Source organism: Microtus ochrogaster, chromosome 8 (assembly GCF_000317375.1).
Source record: "Microtus ochrogaster isolate Prairie Vole_2 chromosome 8, MicOch1.0, whole genome shotgun sequence".
Lineage (NCBI taxonomy): Eukaryota > Metazoa > Chordata > Mammalia > Rodentia > Cricetidae > Microtus > Microtus ochrogaster.
This window is the reverse complement of record NC_022015.1, coordinates 8,090,798-8,111,139: the sequence shown is the minus strand read 5'-3', so window position 1 is coordinate 8,111,139 and position 20,342 is coordinate 8,090,798. Positions and strand designations below refer to the sequence as shown.

The following is a 20,342-nucleotide window of genomic DNA, read 5'->3' as shown; positions in this document are numbered from 1 at the left end:
TGTAGACCAGGCTGGTCTCGAACTCACAGAGATCCGCCTGCCTCTGCCTCCCGAGTGCTGGGATTAAAGGCGTGCGCCACCACTGCCCGGCAATAAAGAGTTTCTTACTGTGTGTACTCTCATTTTCTTGACATCACCAAAGTAAGAATTGAGATATTGGTTTTGGCACCTGATTTAGGTTTTATGTCATTGTTTGTGTATCTTTATGATTATTGAGTAATGATTCTTTTAGAGACAAAATCCGGTAAATATTTGTGAATGATTAAAGTTGAAACCAAATATCAAAAAATTAGTAACAATTACAGGAAACTAGTAAGGCATGCTTCTTTTTCTTTCTTCTTTTCTCCCAGAGAGGGGGTTGTTGAGATAGGGTCTCTTTTTTTTTTTTTTTTTTTGGCCTGGAATTTGCTGTGTAGCTCTGAGTGTCCTTCAACTCCTGACCTACCCATCTCTACCTCCCAAGTGGTACTGAGATTACAGACATGTGCCACCAAGCCCAACTAACACATGCATCTTGATGCCAAGACTTAAATGAAGAAAATGAATAATTGAATAGTTTATCCCTAGTGTTTTGAATCACACCGGCAAAATATTATAGGTCAAAACCACACTTTTGTGTCTTCAAAATATATTTCTAGGTAAATATTGTGCATGATACTCTACAAATATTTTCTGATAAAATAATTTAAATCTCGCTGTTTTTCTTTATCTTTTGTAGCTTCCCTAATAGAATGGTTCTGGGAAGAACACACATAAAAGATGTAGCAGCCAAAAGGAAAATTGAATTAAACAGTTATTTACAGAATTTGCTGAATGCATCAACAGATGTAGCAGAGGTGACTTTCCAATATAAGTAAATAACACAGTCTACCTTTGTGTCATGTAATATTTAACTAATGAACTTTTTTCTCTTTTATCTTAGTGCGATCTTGTTTGTACTTTTTTCCACCCCTTACTTCGTGATGAGAAAGCTGAAGGAATAGCTAGGTCTGCAGGTGAGACTTTTTCCCATCGGTTGATAACTCATGACTGTTGTGATGAGTGGGGGTTGATGTGTGTTAGCGCACATGCATGTGTGTGGAGGCTAGAAATCAGTTTGGGGTGTTTTCAGGTGTCTCTGTGGATTTTTTTTTTTTTTTTGAGATTTAGTTTATGTACATGAGTATTTTGCCTGAATGTATATATGTATACCATGTACATGCTGTAGAGGTCAGAAGAACGAATTGGATGTTATGGGTGGTTGTAAGCACTCTGTGGATACTGGGAATCTAATCCAGGTTCTTTGTAAGAGCAATAAATGTTCTGTCTCCCTCCTTCCCTTTCTCTCAATAGGTTAGTCTTTTAAGTCCGTTTCTAGAAAAACTTAGCATTCCTAATAATTAGCTTGTGATTACAAAAAAAAGGTACAAATTAGTGGCAAATGAGGTTTACTTTTCCCATCCACTTCCCCTCTCCCTGCCCTCGTGCAGCAGTTCTTTTGTTGAAGTGTGGACCTTTGCAGGCACGCTGAGATAAAGAGGAAAGTATTTCTATTTTCAGGTGCAGGTTCCTTCAGCCCTACTCTGGGCCAAATAGGAGGAGCAGTGAAGTTATCTGTGTCTTACCGAAATGGCACCCTCTTCATCATGGTGATGCACATCAAAGACCTTGTGAGTGGTTACAAATGCTGACTGCTGAGCAAATCTGTACCTGGTGGGAAGCATTACTGTTAAGAGACTGCTTTTCTTTATAGGTTACTGAAGATGGGGCTGACCCAAATCCATATGTCAAAACATACCTACTTCCAGATACCCAAAAAACATCAAAACGTAAAACCAAAATTTCACGTAAAACTAGGAACCCAACATTCAATGAAATGGTAAGCTAAACTTCATTCCTAGAAATTTCCTAGAGTTTTGTTTGAGATTTCAACATTTTTATTTAAGATTTATTTTTATTTTATGTATATATATTGTTTTGCTGTCATGTATGTAAGTGCATTGGATGTGAGCCTTGTACACACAGTGTCCAGAGTTACAGGAAGTTGTAAACTGCCATGTAGGTGCTGGGGATTGAACTCAGGTCCACTGCAAGAGCATCAGTGCTTTTAATTGCTGAGCCATCTTTCTAACCTTCCCCGCATGTTTTATTCTCTTAGTATCCTCTTACAAAAATGAAGTGTCAGCAGGAACCAAAAGCTACGGAGAAACCGTCTCGAAAAATCCATAAATAAAAAAAAAATTTAAAAAAATCAGCTGAACAGTAGAGAGTATAACTGTGATTGAGAGCTGGACAGTGGTGGCACACGCCTTTAATCCCAACTCTTGGGAGTTAGAGGCAGATAGATCTCTGAGTTCGAGGCCAGCCTGATCTACAAGAGCTAGTTCCAGGACAGGCTCCAAAGCTACAGAGAAACCCTGTCTCAAAAAAAATAAATAAAGGGGGCTGGAGAGATGGCTCAGAGGTTAAGAGCACTGGCTGCTCTTCCAGAGGTCCTGAGCTCAATTCCCAGCAACCACATGGTGGCTCACAACCATCTGCACTGAGATCTGGAGCCCTCCTCTGGCATGCGGGCATACATGGAGGCAGAATGTTGTATACATAATAAAAAATCTTTTAAAAAAAATAAACTGCACAGGAATCCCATTAAACCTGGATATCCTTTAATTTGGCTTGATTGGGTTTTTTTTTGAAAAATAAATACATACATACATAAATGAATAAACAATAACTGTGACTCAAGGCAACTAGCAGATCCACAATCCATCAGTAACCAGTTAAAACCTACTTCCAGATATCCACAAAATATCAAATGTAAAACCAAAATTTCACCTAAAACTAGGAACCCAGCATTCAATGAAATAGCAAGCTAAACTTCATTTCTTAAAAGTTCCTAGAGTTCTCTCACCTTGCTGCCTTCCTTAACTATTTTGGGGGGCAGAATAGACACATTATTTATGGACCTTAGCATTTAATTCACACAAAAAAATTTCTGGATAGAGATTGGAAGACAACTTGAATTTTTTTTGTTTTGTTTTGTTTTTGACCCTCTGTCCTAGAATTTAGCTACATAGACCAAGCTGGCCTTGAACTCACAGAGATCCACCTACCTCTGTCTCCTGAGTCTTGGGATTAAAAGCATATACCACCACACCCGGCTTGACAATTTGAATTTTTATCAATATTATAAATGTATCAAGACCCGTAGAAAAGCCAGGCATGGGGCTAGAGAAATGGCTCAGCACTTAAGAGCACTTGTTCTTTCAGAGGACTGGAGTTCAGTCCCCAGCAACTATATCAGGGGGGCTTACAATTGCTGATTAACTCCAGTTTCACAGAATCTGGCACCATCTTCTTACTTCCTAAGGCACCCACACATGTATGACATACACGTGAATTTAAAAATAATAATAATAAAAGATAATAAATAAAATTTAAAGAGAAAAAAGTCAGGTGGGCTGGTACATTCCTATACTTGTAGCCCTTAAGAGTCGAGGCAGGAAGATTAAAATGTAAATTTAAGGTTAGCCTGGGTTACATAGCAAATTTGAAGTCAACCTGGGCCATCTCGATAGAGAGACCCTGTCTCAAATACATACACACAGAGAGCCCTCTAAAGGGTCATCCACTCTTTAAAAACACATGCAGCACTTACCAAAGAACACTTGGTGTTAGTCTTATAAAACAATGGTGGGGTTTTTAGTGAATTTTCCCTGGTTGATACTATATTGTCAAGACAAAGACATACAAGCAAGTGTTCTTGTGATTTAGTCAAACAGTGAGAAGGTCTAAGTTAAAGAAATATTTCTCAGAACTTACTGTGAAGTTTTGTGGAAAAATAAACATTTTAAGTGCTGTAATGAGGATTTGAACTAGCAATAACTTTGAGCACTGCAGATCTGCTGCAAACTACATTCTCTGTGGGTTTGTATCTCCTTGTGAATAAAAAGTTACCACTTCCTGGCATTTGACAGAACAATGAAATTTTAATCTGATTTCACAAAATAATTTTAAAATTGTATTTTCCAACTTGCTTTCCTTTCGTCCTCTTTTTTTCTCCAGCTGTTAAATCATCTTAAGGTAACCACCAGGTAATCTCTTTTCCCTGCCCCATTACTTGCATCTCTCAGAACCCATATCTGAGGATTTGGAGGTTGTTTTGTTTTTTGACAATGATTGGTCCTGCTTTCTACAGTCTCTTTGTTAAACACTGACAGAAATGATAATTCAATCCAGTATTCCAGAAATTAAAACTTGCTCCTGATACATTGAGACAAGCCCCGCTTCTATATTCACTGCCATTCATTGTATCACTCTTTGACTGATACCTTCACATTTTACTGAAGATATTCCAAGAAACCAAATCTTATCATTTTCCCCCCTCTAGCTTGTGTATAATGGATACAGCAAAGAAACCTTGAGACAGAAAGAACTTCAACTGAGTGTACTCAGTGCAGAATCTCTGCGGGAGAATTTCTTCTTGGGTGGAATAACCCTGCCGTTGAAAGATTTCAACTTGAGCAAAGAGACAGTTAAGTGGTACCAGCTGACTGCGGCCACATACCTATAAACTGTGGATTTCTGAGCGTTGGAAGCAAGGAGTTATAAATGTATGCACATGTGTGTACACACAAACACACACTTGGGAATTTTGTATATTTTTATACGTGGGCAGAAACTATAAACTTAAATATACTTGCAGTGTTTCAACACATCTGTTGGACCAACTGTCACATAACTAACTTAAAGATTTGGGGAAGCCATTGCTGTTTCAAAATCATTCTGTTAAATGCTACCAATCCCAAACTTAATATATAGTATATAATAAGTCCTCAAAAAGACTTTGAGATAATACTGTATCATTTCGGCCACCTTGTCTGCATTCTTTCTTCACAGACACAGCAAGTTGGTTTTCCTGTTATGCACCTCACAGCCTTTACCACTGTGTGTGTTCACAGACACCAAAGGAAAGGAAAGATGCAGCTGCTACTCAACAGGCTGGAAAGCACAGCACAAATAGTAGGCAGAATGCTAAGAACTACTAAGTAGTTTATAGAAGTGGAGAAAAAATACTATTTTTATTCATTGTTAAAGCCTTTTCAGAGTAAGTGCCAATCACTGGAGTTGTAAATAATGGTGCCTTACTTTTCTATGCTTTATTGGCACTTCATTCTGATTAGAGAGTAAGTAGTTTCCATTCATCTTCACCTTAATGAGGACAGATATCAGGTACATTTACTAATAATTTTCCCACAAAAATACTATGTTCTCTACTTCTGATTGTGACTTAGTTTTTTTAACTATTAAGCTATTTGATTTAATGTTTGTTGCCCAGTAACTGAATGAGATTCATTGATGTTGCTGCATTCTAAATTCTATCATTCCATTATAATCCTATGTTTATATGTAGGGGTGTGAACTGAAATTGGAGTTTCACTTCTGTGTATTTATACTTTACTCCCTCATTAAACAAATGGAAATTGTTTGGCCTTGTGCCCATTTTTGTTTGGTAAGAGGCCCAGGAAAAGAACGGATCCAGACTGAATTTTAATATAACCATTTATGGAAGGTGTTGTGTAAACTGTCCTGTATTTGTAAACATTGTACATTCACATAAAAGAATTATTTTCTGTAATACAAGGAAGTTCAGAATTAGAAGAGAGGAGTTTGAAGTTACTATAGTGTAACCATTAAGAATAAGATTCATTTTTATTTCTCCTTTCAGACATAACTTTGTTTAGTTTTAGTAAACATGTAAATATAACAGACTTCATGGTGAGAATAGAATTTCAAATATTTTTAGAATGTTAATAGAGATGTAGCAAGTCTGGTAGTCATGAGAAAACTGACAAACTACTTAATGAAGGGTAATACCAAGAGAGGACAATCTGATTCAGTTTGCTGAATGAAATTTTTGTAAAGTGTACAAAGTGATTAGCAGAAATGATGCTTACATAGCTAAATAAGAGTCAAGGGTGTTATTGTTGGAATAGATTTTTAAAGAAATCAAAACTTGAAATTTTTGGTGCCTAACACTATGGTCCACTTTTAGGGAAAGCTGAGTATAGTATATGAATTTTTTTATATTAAAATGTGTTGTCTAGTTGATAAATTAAAATGAAGATCAAAGCACCGTTGTCTACTTTTTCCACAATTAATATTTCCTTAAATTGTTTTGTAAATGTACGTAGCACTAGAATTGTTTTTTTCTTTTGAGAGAGAGCTAATTCCATTCCATGAGTCACCTATCTACTTCTTTAAAAAGATGTTCCTTTTGAAAGATTGCCTTTGCTGGAACTCAGTGTGGACTTTTGTGACCTGTTACAGCACATCTTAGCACAATAAGAGAACTTGGAAAGGTAATGCCACTTTCCAATGACAAGAAATCTGATTCATATCTAAAAGTATATATTATGATTAATACTGTATAGTTGAGAATTCAGAAGAAAAGATAATATTTTCTCTTAATTTAACTCAATCTGTGCCTCCTTTGGTCGTTAAAACACATATTCTAATATAAGTTATTTGTAAAATGCTAACTTCAGCCCATACCAAAAATAGCAATAGGGAGGAGAGAATAGCCTCTTTGCACTACTGCAGTAATTATAAATCAACTCGCTTTCTACAAACTTTTTAACACTTACCTTAAAATACATATGAAAACAAAACCCTAAACTGGCCAAGACACTAACTTTTTTGTATTATCATTTATAACTACCTTTGTCAAGTAAAAATAATTCTGCTACATAGAAGTCCTGTGCCAGAATTCTTTGTTCTTGGCAAACAAAGGATCTGAAGGTGATGGTTCATTCCAAGAACCTGTTGTCTCTGAGGAATCCACTGAGAACTGGCACCAATGCTTTTTAGTACTGTGTTTATGTGACGAGTTGTTAAAGCATGTATCTTTTTTACATATTCTTTTTTTTTTTCAAATTAAAGTGTATAAAAACTTCAAAATCTTGCCTTAAGCTGTTTTAATTCTTTCTAGGACTCATGAATTGTGGCATTTAAAAATTCACTTTTGATAATTTAAAAAAAAACACTGAAGCCCTGCTATTAAAATACACATTTACTTACATGCTATTTACTAGCAGTGCAAATATGGATGTGATTACTGGTGTCATCTGTAAGAACCAAATGCTTTAATTATATCAGCATAGTGAAGATGTATAATATTTTTATTAATACTTGGAATATATTCAGTGGCTTGAATGTGACTTCATAACTATACTACAATTATATTAAAATATTTCTGAAATAAAGAACTCAATCTGTCTTTTATTTCTTGTCTTAATATTTTGGTTTCAAACTTTTATAACAGTGTTGTTTGTATCTCACCCAGGAGTTTGTAAAGTTTAGTAATCCTGGATTTCAGATCTGTCAGACTCCCCTAAAATGTCTAAAAAGAGAGTTTGAATTGCTATCTAAGTGTGATTCTTTGAAGGTTTGGATATCATTTTTCTACAGCCCATCACTATTCCTGAGATGTGAATTCTTCTGTAGATGTGGTTCCTGGTCTCTGACAGTTCACTTAAACAGTAATAATAGAGCAACGATCACATTCAGTGCAAATTCTAACACCATACCTTTACTCCTGGGTATGGGCATGAGACTTGGTCTCTATACTGTGAAAAGGAATCTAAACACCCTGAAAGGACAATTAAAGCCCAATAAATATCCATGATGCCTATGAAAGCTGGCTTATGTAGGCTTACTCTTTGAATAAGTGCCTGCCTAACTTCCTGCCAGGCTGTTTGGAGGTGCTGGCGTACAAATAGTATTGTAGGCAGTGGTTACAATGGCTTCCTGCTGTTGTAAAGGACTAGAGTTTGGTTCCCGGTACAGTACAGAGGCACAACTGCATATTACTCTAGCTCCTAGGGATCCAATGTCCTTCTGGCCTCTGTGGCCACTGTACGCCACATGCACAGCCATATATTCATGTAATAATCTTTAAAAAGTCCTGGAGGCTGGGGAGGTCACTGAGGGGTTAAGAGCTTATTGCTCTCACAGAAGACTTGGGTTCAGTTTCAAGCACTCACATGGCAGCTAAGAATTCTGTGACTCTAGGTCCAAAGGATCTGATACCCTCTTCTGGCCTCCATGGGCACTGCAGGTACTGTGGTACAAAGACATAAATTCATTTAAGTGTAGACTTCTTTTTCGTTTGTTTCCTGGCTGCCCAGACCCGAATAACCACACAGAAACTATATATTATTCCAATATTGCTTGACCAATGACTCGGGAGTATTTCTAGCTAGCTCTTATATCTTAACCCATTTCTATTATTTTATCTTTTACCACGAGGCTCACGAGGCTCATGGTTTACTGGTAAGGTTCCAGGGTCATCCTCCTTTGGCAGCTACACAGTGCCTCCTCACTCCACCTTCTTTCCTCCTCTATCTCTGCTTGATTTCCTGCCTTGCTATATTCTGCCCTGCCATAGGTCAAAGCAGCTTCTTTATTAACCAATGGCAATAAAACATTCATAGCATACAGAGGGACTCCCACATCAAATATGTGCATACATACACACACACACACATTTATTTATTTATTTATTTTATTTATTTATTTTTTTGGTTTTTCGAGACAGGGTTTCTCTGTGGCTTTGGAGCCTGTCCTGGAACTAGCTCTTGTAGACCAGGCTGGTCTCGAACTCAGAGATCCGCCTGCCTCTGCCTCCCGAGTGCTGGGATCAAAGGCGTGCGCTGACACCACCCGGCACACACACACACATTTAAAAATATAGTTTTCTTTCAGGTAGACATGTTGCTATGTCTAGAATCAGAAATGTGAATGTGCCTGGAATGTTTAGCAATAATGGCAAAGTGGGAGGAATGAGGCCATCTCGATGCGTATTTCAAATGCACTGAGAACATGTAAAAAGGGCTCCTAGGATGGCTCAGTGAGTAAAAATGCTTGCTATACACTGACAAGCTTAGTTTTGATGTCCAAAGCCAGGTGAAGGTGAAAATATTCAACATTCTCCATGATGTTGTCCTCTTACATTCCCCATACTCAACACTTTCTTAAAAACTTTATATTTTATGTATGAGTGCCATGCAAATATACTTGCATGCCAGAAGAGGGCATCAGATACTATTATAGAAGGTTGTGAGCCACCATGTGGTTGTTGGGAGTTGAACACGGAGCCACTGGAAGAGCAGCCAATGCTCTTAATCCCTGAGCCATCTCTCTTCTGCCCCCTCACCACCACTTAAAAAAAAAGTTTAAAAAAAAATTAGAGGTATTTACACAGGAGCAATGCATTTATTTGACCACTAGGTGGACAATAGATTGTATAAAGAATGGGGTACCATTTAAAACACCTGAGAAACGATGGATAGGATGGGGAATCCGTGGAAACAAGTAATTATACACTCTGTAATGAAATGTGTTGGGGTGACTCATGGAAATGAGAAAGAATAAAGAACCCTGAATTTATATTTTGGGCAAATGTGTTAAACTGAAATGAAGGGCTCTAGCTTATGGATGATGAATTGAAGCCAAATCTGATGTACGGGTCGCATATCTGGGCTAAAAGTATGAATCTGGTTAATTATTCAAATATATTTTTGCAGCCGGGCAGTGATGAAGCCTTTAATCCCAGCACTTTGGAGGCAGAAGCAGGTAGATCTCTGTGAGTTCAAGGCTAGCCTGGTCTACAGCACGAGTTCCAGTCCAGCCAGGGCTGCACGGAGAAACCCTGTCTTGAAAACAAAACAAAAATTAAATATGTCTTTGCTAGGAAAAATACAAATTTGGTTCAAGTTCCCAATGTTTTGGAAAACATTCAATTAGTGATGGGTTAAAAGCATGCAGCTGGACAGGGCATGGTGGCTCATGCCTTTCACCTAAGCACTGTCTCAAGGCAAAAGCAGGACTTCTTGTGTTCGAAGCTAGCCTTGTTTACAAAGGAGATCCTGTCTCAAAAAAAAAAAAAAAAAACACGAAAAAGGCAGCAATGTTTCAGTACCACGTTGTTTTAAACTTCTCGACCATCACTTGTCAACAGGGTCTTGTAGATTTGAGTTTCCTCCTTCCCAAGCCCTTGCTTTTCATTTTCTGTTGCATTTTTAACAAGTTGTTCCATTCACCCATTCTTGGAACGCATTAATGGTGGGCCGGCACTAGGTCATCCTTCAAAGCTAAATTCCCTAGGAATGTCCTTTCCCCCTCATCTTCTCCAAACTGCTTTCCTGGTCCCCAGCTCTTCTCAGGCGCGTCCGCGGCTCAGCAAAGGTGCAGGCAGCGAAAGACAGGGGCGGGCTCTGTGCTAGCCTAGGGTTAACGCTCTGGAGAGGAGGGAGGCGGAGGCACGGCAGAAGCACGCCGCACCGCTCGAGTCTGGGGCTGGTAAGCGAGCCCTGACGAACCGCTGACCCCGCAGCTTACCCAAATCCTCCAGTCCGGGGCTCGATCCCACCCTATGTTCTCAGAAACTGCCTTCACTTGGGGGTTAGACTGACTTCCGGATCTGCCTCCGAGGCTCGGCGGGAACTCAACTAAAACTGAGGCGAAACGTCTCACCGCAATGCCTTCTGGGACACGTAGTCACGCGGGCGCCCGTGGCCGCGCCGTATAGCCCCGCCCCGCCTTGGACGAAGCGTATGCGTGTGGCGTCACTTCCTGCGTATCTTGCCTTCCTGCGGATTTTCCTCCCTCGTTCTCTCTTTGCTGCCAGACCTCCGCCATCATGGGTCGCATGCACGCTCCCGGGTGAGCCGCGGCGCCAAACCGGGTTGTGGGGCTGGAGCTGGGGCGCTAGGGCGCGGGGCAATGAGAGGAGGATGCGGGCTGCAGGTGGGGAGACCGCGGGACTGCTTGAGCCGCGGGCCGCCATTTCACACCCTGTGCTTCTGTTCTCAGGAAGGGCCTGTCCCAGTCGGCGCTGCCCTACCGCCGCAGCGTCCCCACGGTGAGTAGAGGCGGCGGGTTGGGGGGCAGCATGGGCTGGGGAAGGGATCTGAGGCCCGAGGGGAAGATTGCTGTCGTGCCTACGCTGAGGCCGATTTCTGTTCCACTTACAGTGGCTGAAGCTGACGTCTGACGACGTGAAGGAACAGATTTACAAACTGGCCAAGAAAGGCCTCACTCCCTCCCAGATAGGTGAGTGTTGGTGTCGTCTCTTAACTTCTGCTCTCGTGTGATCTGGAAAGACAAACGTGTCTAATCCGTGCGTCGGACACGCTTTTCCCTGCTTCCACAGCTAAACGAGGAGCATCTGGGATCGAGTCACATCTAGCTGTGAATTGGCTGGGACTTGCACAAACAACAGATAGTTTCTTCCTGTTAATGTGGTTCTGGGGTGTGGGATAAGTGATCATAGGAAAACATGCTCGCTAAAGACTTGAGTATACTACAGATACGGAGAACAAAGAATTTGAGAGGGACTCACGAAGTAATTTGAGGTTTAAAGGGAATAGCATATGCAGTTTTCAAAATTGGTTAAGGCGGTTTTAATTAGGGCAAAATATAAAGGCAAAGATCTCTTTGGTTCCTTTGGTCAGCTGTATTCTAGCAGCCACACTGTGATGACGGTGTTCCAACATTCGCGGTTTCCACCAGAAGGGCTTCTTCCATGTTGGGTAGACCTTCCTTGGATGTCTGAGTGAGCTGCAAGCGCTGTTAGGTTGGCTATTTGGAGGACCTTGCTATCAGGGCTTTATTACATGCTCGAGTTTGTGTTAGAAATTACTTGCCTTTTTCAGGTGTGATCCTGAGGGACTCGCACGGTGTGGCCCAGGTCCGTTTTGTGACTGGTAATAAAATCTTGAGAATCCTTAAATCCAAAGGCCTTGCCCCTGATCTCCCTGAGGATCTCTACCATTTGATTAAGAAGGCAGTCGCTGTCCGAAAGCATCTTGAGAGGAACAGAAAGGTAAGTGAGGACACGAGCCTGGGGTTGTGTGCTTGTCCTGGTCTTCAGGAGGCAGGGTTGATTTTTTTTTTTTTTTCTCCCCTAAACATACCCAGTTGGTTCCAAATGTTGGGAGCTGTTGTAGTTTTTTTGACAATTTCTATAGACCTTATTCTGGGTCCTCAAATCGCCTCTATGGGCTTGGTGGTGTGTGCATATAATCTCAGCAAGGCCGGTGGATCTCTGAGTTTAAGGCCAGCCTGGTCTAGCAGGTTGCAAGATAACAGACTGTTTAAAGCCTTACTTAAGAACTTAGCTTTGGAAGGGTTACTTATTTGGTGGTTTTCTTAAATCTTATTTTTAGGATAAGGATGCTAAATTCCGCCTGATTCTGATAGAGAGCAGAATTCACCGGCTGGCTCGTTACTATAAGACCAAGCGGGTCCTCCCACCCAACTGGAAATAGTAAGTATATGCATTTTTGTTGAACAGCCAGATGGTGAACAACGGTGGTAGTAGATAAGGGACTTGGTGGTACATGTTTTGCCTTTCTCGTCTCGTCCTGTGTTTAAGTACCACTTCAGCTCATCCCTGTCATAGTGGGAAAGCATGCATAGGCGATAGATACATAATCAAATGACAATGTTCGATCAAAATGTTATTTAGAGCTGGGTGTAGAGGCAGGCTGGTCTGCACGAGATCCTGTCTTATTAAAGGGAGAAAGAAATGTCTCCCTCAGGAATGGTCCTTTACCCCACCCTCATGGATTGTTCACTGATGATCATCCGAACATTCAGTTTCTGCCAGGGTAGGCATTTCTCTCGTGACCAGTCTTGCTCAGATGTCGGATGGAGCATTGCCATTCATCCTCCTGATTAAGTCTGTGGGGTTTGGGTTCTCACTCAGTTTGGTTCATTGTGTGCAGTTAGGTATTTGAGCTGTTTGGGGATATCTCTGGTAGCGAAGAAAGTTGTGAATGGGTCCCAAAATCTAGTATTAATCCCAACTTCTGTTTTCTTTTTTTCAGTGAGTCATCCACAGCCTCTGCTTTAGTGGCATAAATTCCCTTGTATACACGAGCAATAAAATCACTTTGAATAAATTCAAGTGTGTGGTTTTTTTCTCTGTTGATCTTTTTTGGTGGGAAGTGGTTTTGGCAGTTACTGATCAGCATGGACAGAAAGCTAGTGTCTGCTTACTTGTTTTTCCTTAACTGCTATCTACGTGTAGAATTGAAAGACACTAGGAAGTGGGAGTGGAGTGTGCTCTGTGGGGGGGGAATTTGAGTCCTTAATATATTTGATTTTTATGATGTGTCAGGCATAACCATGGTTAGCATTAGAAGTGTGCCCACATTGTACAGTCTGCTGGCTGAGAGCTGTCTCAGTCTCTAGGGACTCTTGAGGAATGGCAGCTTTTGGAATGGATTCTTTTTATTAACGTGTGTGCACATGCTTGCCCATCTCCGTACATCTGCCGCATCACAATCATGCAGTACTTCCAGAGACCAGAAGAGGGTGTTAGTTACTCTGGGATTGGAGTTAGAGAAGGTTTTGAGTTGTTGGTCCTGGAAACTGGACCCAATCTAAGTCTCAAATTATTATAGGCTAAATATGTTGCCAGACCTATTAACTAGGCTGTAATAAAATATTTAGCCTTTGGGCCAGCGATATAGTTCAGTAGGTTAGGGGCGCTTGACACCAAGCCTGGCATTCAATTCCTGGGAACCATTTGGTGGAAGGAAAAAATTTAAAATATGACAGGCAAGCGCACACAGATGTTTAAAAATATCAAAACATTCGTGATAAAATGGGATGAAGGGAGGTGATCTGTAACTACTATGTAAGAGTTGCTGTAATGCTAATGTGCAGACACACGGAGATACCATGATGGGTGAGATCGCTGAAGACTACCAAGTGAATAAAAGGTAGCATGTCCAGCATGGATGTCCTGAGCAGGACAGTGAGATTCAATCACAAACTTGAAATAGCATGTGCTATATCTTTTTCCCCACTCCCTGAGGGGAACCTTGGCCAGTCAGGAACTCCCAATCTGCCGTCCTCTCCCTTCTGAGAACTGGGCTTGAAGACTACTGAGCCCATCAGCATTAGATTTGTTTTGTTTTTTGAGACAGAGTTTTGCTGTAGTAGACCTTGAACTCACAGCGATCCTCCTGCCTCTGCCTCCAGAGTGCTGGGATTAAAGGCGTGCGCCGCCACCACCCAGCAGCATTAGGAATAAGTTCCTTTCTTAGGTTATTTCACTTAACATGCCCCAAGAGTTGAATCTTTTTTTTTAAATTGAAGAGTGCAGTGAGTTCCACGACAGCCAGGGCTGTTAACACCAGAGGGAAAAAAAAAAAAAACTCTTAAAAAAACAAACAAAAAATACATCTTAATCTTAGGATTTGGGAGACAGGCAGACCAGTGAGTTGAAGGTCAGTCAGGACTACACAATGTGACCCTGTCTCAATGTTTTTGTTTTAGTCCCAGTATTTCATCTGTTCTCTACTTGCTCCTTCACTATTTTGAGTCAGGGTCTCAACTGTAGCATAAACTGGCCTGAACTATGTAGACCATGCTGGCCCTAAATTTACAGATTTACCTGCCTCTGCTTTCTGAGTGCTAGGATTAAAGGTGTGTGCCTCTCCCAGCTAAGTACATTTACTCTTTAAAAGCATTTCCTATGGGGACTGGAGAGATGGATCAGTAAGGTTAAGAGAACTGGCTCTTCTAGAGGACCAGAATTCAGTTCCTAGCACCCACATGGCAGCTCACAATTGTCTGTAACTCCCAAGATCTGACACAGAGATACTTGCACACCAATGCACAAAACAAAAAAAAAATTAAAAAGCATTTCATATTTGTAAACATCTACTTTGACACAGTTGGGAATAGCACATACACAGTTATTTGTCCAGATGCTTCCCTGTGAGGGTTTACATGTTTATTTCAATAGTTGTTTTCCTTTTGAAAAAAAATTCAAGTAATCCATATCCACTATTTACCTTAGACAAAGATTGAGTCTTATTTTGTCTTTTATTTTTTTCAAGACAGGGTTTCCTTGTGTAGCCCTGACTGTCCTGGAACTCACTCTGTAGACCATGCTGGCTGCTACCTCACAGTGATCCACCTGCCTCTGCCTCCCAGGTGCCATCCTAGGTGCACCACCACCCAACAGAAAACAGCCTTTTTAGAGCCCCGGGTTCATGAAGATAACTATCCCAAGGTTTGTATTTCTGACATGTCTTGCTTTATTGAGTGATTCACTGGCGTTTAGTGTTTGTTACCTTTTGCTTCCCCACAATCAAATACACATGCCCCGTGTGTAAGTGCAGGCATATGTGTGCCACTTTGTGGTTTTAGAGACAGGGTTTCGCTGTGTGTTCTTGGAACTCCCCCTGTAGACCAGTCGGGGTGGCATCTCTTATGTCTTGCCCTTGTACTGAGCACGCAGGCTAGCTGGCCTTTGAACTTCTGGATGATTCTCCTTTCTATTTTCCATCTCGACATAGGATTGCTGGTCTCACTATGTAGCATTTTTACAGTCATCAAGTAAGAGGCAGAGGCAGGTGAATCTCTGAATTTGAGGCCAGCCTGATCTCTATAGTGAGTTCCAGGCCAGCAACAGCTGCATAAGAAGACCCTTTCTCAGAAAACAAGACTGGATGATGGTTCAGCAGCTGATCACTTGCAGGAGTTTGGTTCCCAGTGATCTTGTCAGACAACTCATAACCGCCTACCTGTAGTTAGGGGATTGGATAACCCCTTAGCCTCTCTGGGCACCCACATGGTGGCTCACAGCCCTTTATAATGAGATCTGTTGCCCTCTTCTGGTGTGTAGGGATGCAGGCAGGCAGAACCCTGTATATGTAATAAATGTTTAAGAAAAAAAAAGCTATAAGTAAATAACTACTATCTCTATCTACTATCTCCCAGTTAATAGTCCAACTCTTTCAGTATGTTCTAAAGTTCTTACTCTTGCTGCACAAGACAAGACAACGTCTTGTGTTCCTGGCAGGAAACTGCTGTGTAGTGTACTCAAATTGAAGAATGGTAGGAAAAGTGGGGGATTTGTTTGTTTTGAGACAGGGTCTCTGTATGGCACTGGCTGACCTGGGACTCAGTGTAGGTCTTGGACACTGCCCATTTCTAGCTCCCGCTGCTGATTGATGGAGAACTTGGTGCTAATTGCTCCTGACTTGAAGAGCAAGCAGATAGGTGTTGCTGTAAAGTCAGGTGCCATTCCAGTTCTGGCTCCTACTAACCTGGCTCCGCCCATCTCCTCTGCTCTAAGACTCAATCGCCCAGCAGTGCACGGTTTGCAGCAACGCTTGGCTTTTACTCCTCTTTTGTTCTGCGCGGTGCTCAGTACCAAATCAGGCCACCACTGCCCTGCTGCTGTGGGAAACTTTCTTGAATTACTGCTTCAATAACTTCACCCCACCCCTATTTTCACGTTTTTTAGAGCTTATTCTTTGCACATTAGACTCTGGTCTCCTAATTTTCTCATCTTTTTACCGGCTGCCTATCTCTTTGGCAAGTTCCAGCGTTACCTTCTAATATTGGTAATTTCCTCAGTTTTACTTTCTTGTAGTTCCCAGCCTCAGGGATATACTGTCTCTTTGAGACAACAATATTGACTGATCAATAGGGCTTGCCTGTTGCTACAGTGTGAAAACCCTCACAGTGTCCGCTTCACAGTCGGCTCTAGTGAGCCCACAGAAGCACCTCCAGCAGACCCCCGCTCGGAGCTTATCTTTTTCTCCTCAGTGACCTTTGTAGAGGCCTGTAGCATCAATGTAGCATCTGGTCATCCTAGAAACACACTTCTGAAGCTGTCCTTGCCTCTTCATTATTCTGAGTTCCTTTTAGCGATTGTTTCAAAAATTACATTAGATTGTGCTGGGCATGGTGGCGCACGCCTTTAATCTCTGCACTCTGGAGGCAGAGACAGGTGGATCTCCGTGAGTTCGAAGCCAGCCTGGTCTAAAAAGCAAGTTCCAGGGCAGCCAGAGAAACCCTGTCTTGGAAAAAAAAAATGAAAAAGTAGAGCTATTCTCAAATATAGCAACCGTGTTTCCCTGCATTAGGGTCCTGTTATAGGCTTCCTGCTAGGCTTATGTTCTCCTTTCACTGTAGGTGCTGTAGATTGCTGCTATTGCCATTGACCCAATACCCACAGCTGCCTGGAATTTGAAAAGTCTCTCACATTTGTTTCTTTAATTTTATAACTTCCCCGAAAGCTGACTCCAGACTATTTTTGGAAGGAGGCTACATCTAAATTCATTAATGAAAAAAATTGTACCCATTTTAATTTTTAAATTATATTCATGATTATGGATTGGTTACATATGTATTGTGTGTATACGTGTGTGTACATGTGCATGCCAAGGTGACTGGAAAGGCTAGAAGATACTTACAGGAGCTGATTCTCTCCTACCATGTGGGTCACAGGAATTGAGCTCACCCTTTTAGGCTCCGTGGCATGTGCCTTACCTGTTAAGCCACATTGTCAGCCCCACCCCATTTTAGAAAAATGATTTATTTTATGGGTATGGGTATTTTGCTTCTATAGATGTCTGTGTACCACATGTATGCAGTTCCTGTAGAGGCCAGAAGAGGTCGCTGATCCTCCTGGACTGAAGTCGCAGACAGTTGGGATCCACCATCCGAGTGATGTGAACTGAATCCCAGCTCTCTGGAAGGAGAGTTAGTGCTCTGAGTCATCTCCAGCCCCAGCCCACCCCCATTTTAAAGACGGTAAAATTGCCAGGTGTAGTGACGCATGCCTGTATTCCAGCCCTCAGGAGATACAGGCGGGAGAGTACAGCCAGCAAGTTTGAGACCACCCTGGTCTTCAAAGCAAGTTCTAGGCCAGCCAAGGCTACATGATAGAACCCTGACTCAAAAAGTCAAAAAGTCAATAAATAAATAAATAAATAAATAAATAAATAAATAAATAAATAAATATTACGGTGCAAAAGCTGAGGCTCGGGAGAGTAATTAAGACTCAAAATCAAGTCACTGACGTTCAGCGTTCCTATCACGGCAGCTTTGTTCTTCTTAGGATTCTTTCCGTTTTTGTGAGGAAGAGTATCTGGTGAGTGCCTTTGTCTCGGAGCCAGCCTCGTCGGTGTAGTTCCACACAGTAAAATCCTGTCTCAAACAAAACAAGAATTAGAAATATTCTTTTTGGGGGTGGGAGAGTTGTTTGATTTGGGGTTTTTTAGTTTTGATTTAGTTTTGGTTTGGTTTTTCAAAACAGGATTTCTCCATGTGACAGCTCTGGCTGTCCTGGAACTCACTCTGTAACCCAGACTGACCTTGAACTCACAGAGACCCACCACTTGTCTCTGCCTCCTGAGTCCTGGGATTAAAGGCGTGCACCACCACCACCACCCTGCGTTTGCTTGTTTTTCAGACAGAATCGCGTAGACTCTCTTTTTTTTTTTAAATTTATTTATTTATTATGTATACAGCATTCATAATACATACATAACTTCATACATAACTGCAGGCCAGTAGAGGGCACCAGATCTCATTACCGATGGTCGTGAGCCACCATGTGGTTGCTGGGACCTCTGGAAAAGTAGGCAGTTCCCTTAACTGTTGAGCCATCTCTCCAGCCCCCTCGCGTGTACTCTTGAACTGACTACATAGCAGAGAATAAAGAACTCCTGATCCTCTTGTCTCCACCTTCCAAGAGCTGGGAATGCAGCCGAGTGCCACCGCACAGCAGGTCCCTTTTGGCTGGGGAGGTGGGGTTCTGGGGATGGGGTCCAGAGACTGCATTGTGTACCATGTTCTACTGCTGAACACCTGCCCCCCCCCCATACACTATCCCTCTGTCTAATGTTTTTACTAACACGTACAAATTCGAGGTTTCTTAGTTAGAAATTGAGTTGTTTTCCCCCTCCTCGCTGGCGCTGCTTCTGGCTCTGCAGCCTTACCTCAGCCGCATTCCTTCTTACACCATTGTGTGTTGCTGCGGCCACAAACCAAATGGCATATTTAGCTGAACTCCCAAGTCCGGACAGCGGTCCCTCCTTGAGCTTTAGGCAGGCCGGCCAAGGAGTTTGAGCCGTGGCTAATGTTTCAGCTATAAGCAAGGCGGCAGGGCTTGGTCACGGCTGTCTCCATAGGGGTTGGTTGTTTTCGTATTGCCAAAAATTCCTTTAAATCTCTGCGGGGTCCAGAATTGTGAAAGCAGTCCATTCACCCAGCAAATGTTTCTGAGCTTGTCACTTTTGTGACTGGTGCGCTTCAGTGAGCAGCATTTTAGGACCTGGCTGCATAGCTAATTAACTCAACGCATTTGTTGGGTGCTTGCTATAAACAAAGCTCTACGCTAGGCGCTAATAAGATGATCACAATGATCATGTGCCTCAGAAGGTTCACAGACTGCTGGACATGGTGGCAAACACCTGTAATCCCCATAGTGGAGAGAGGTATGGGCAGAAGAATTAGGAGCGCAAAGCCATTCTTGACTATATAGTTAGTTGAAGGCTACTCTGGGTTACATAAGACCCTGTCTCAAAAAAAAAAAAAAAAAAGACCCAAGACTGGTTGAGGTGGCGCCTGTGCGTGTGTGTGTGCTTTATTCATTAAGTGTGTATGCCTCATGAACTTCAGAAGAAAGATGACGGTAGATGTTAAGAAAAGACCACAGAGCTTTAAAGCCTCTAGGGAGACCACCACTGAATCTTGAAGGACATTGGGGAGGGAGGGGCGCAGTCCAGGCAAGTGCCTCTGTGCAGAGGGAGCAGCAAGAGCAGAGCATGGAGAAAGGAGGGGTTGACGAGTCCAGTAATCACTTTAGTTTGGCTAGTGACTCTAACGGGAAGAAAAGTGGAAAGGAGCGAACTCCCAAAGGACTGGGGCCAAACTGCTGCTAGCAGCGTGTTGCTGGGGCTCTCTGCAACAGCCCAGAGTCCTTTGCTCTTGTAATCACCAGCAGGGAGGGCAAGAAGTGCCAGGTTGCTTTCTGCAGCCTGGGTGGGCATAGTAAGGGCCAAAGCATAAAGAGACAGACTTAGGGACAAGTGGGTCCCAGCAGCTGCTTATGCTTGGGTCTGTCCTCTCAGATGCCTGTTCGGAGTTCCTCCGGACAGGAAAGTCAGAACTTGGGGGGAATTTGGTTTCTCTACTGGGAAGTATCCCACGACCCCAACAGTCCTAAAGTGAAGACCACTTCACAGGACAGCAGTGAGTGGAGGCTAGAGGGGCGCCATGCATCAGGAAGCCTCTCCCAGGAACTGCTTTCCTCTTTCCTGATAGTAGTGTGTGAGTTGAACAGAGCTGAGGGGATGGGGGCGGGGCAGAGTGGTCAGAAGTTGCTGGGTGCTTAAATCTGCACCAGGCAGTGATCCAGAAGAATTAGGAGCGCAAGGCCATTCTTGACTATATAGCTAGTTGAAGGCTACTCTGGGTAATGTAAGACCCTGTCTCCAAAAAAAAAAAAAAAAAAAAAAAAAAAAACACAAAAATGAAAAACAAAA

At 42.1% G+C, this 20,342-nt stretch overlaps 2 protein-coding genes across 2 annotated transcripts in view; both read left to right on the top strand.

The window, feature by feature from the left end:
- Positions 1-7,238, top strand: part of Pik3c2a (phosphatidylinositol-4-phosphate 3-kinase catalytic subunit type 2 alpha) — a 106,255-nt gene extending 99,017 nt beyond the window's left edge. Inside the window, exons 29-33 of the mRNA XM_026781265.1 lie at positions 719-836; positions 923-995; positions 1,540-1,649; positions 1,733-1,858; positions 4,367-7,238. Of these exons, the coding sequence (XP_026637066.1) occupies positions 719-836; positions 923-995; positions 1,540-1,649; positions 1,733-1,858; positions 4,367-4,549 (610 nt within the window). The 3' untranslated portion in view covers positions 4,550-7,238. The remainder of the gene's footprint in view (positions 1-718; positions 837-922; positions 996-1,539; positions 1,650-1,732; positions 1,859-4,366) is intronic.
- A 3,349-nt stretch (positions 7,239-10,587) lies between these two features.
- Positions 10,588-12,949, top strand: Rps13 (ribosomal protein S13). Its single transcript, XM_005351039.1, has 6 exons — positions 10,588-10,701; positions 10,852-10,900; positions 11,013-11,091; positions 11,694-11,863; positions 12,207-12,307; positions 12,870-12,949. Exons 1-6 carry the CDS (start codon positions 10,679-10,681, stop codon positions 12,901-12,903), a joined length of 456 nt encoding a protein of 151 aa, XP_005351096.1. The 5' UTR covers positions 10,588-10,678; the 3' UTR covers positions 12,904-12,949.
- The last annotated feature ends 7,393 nt before the right edge of the window (positions 12,950-20,342 follow it).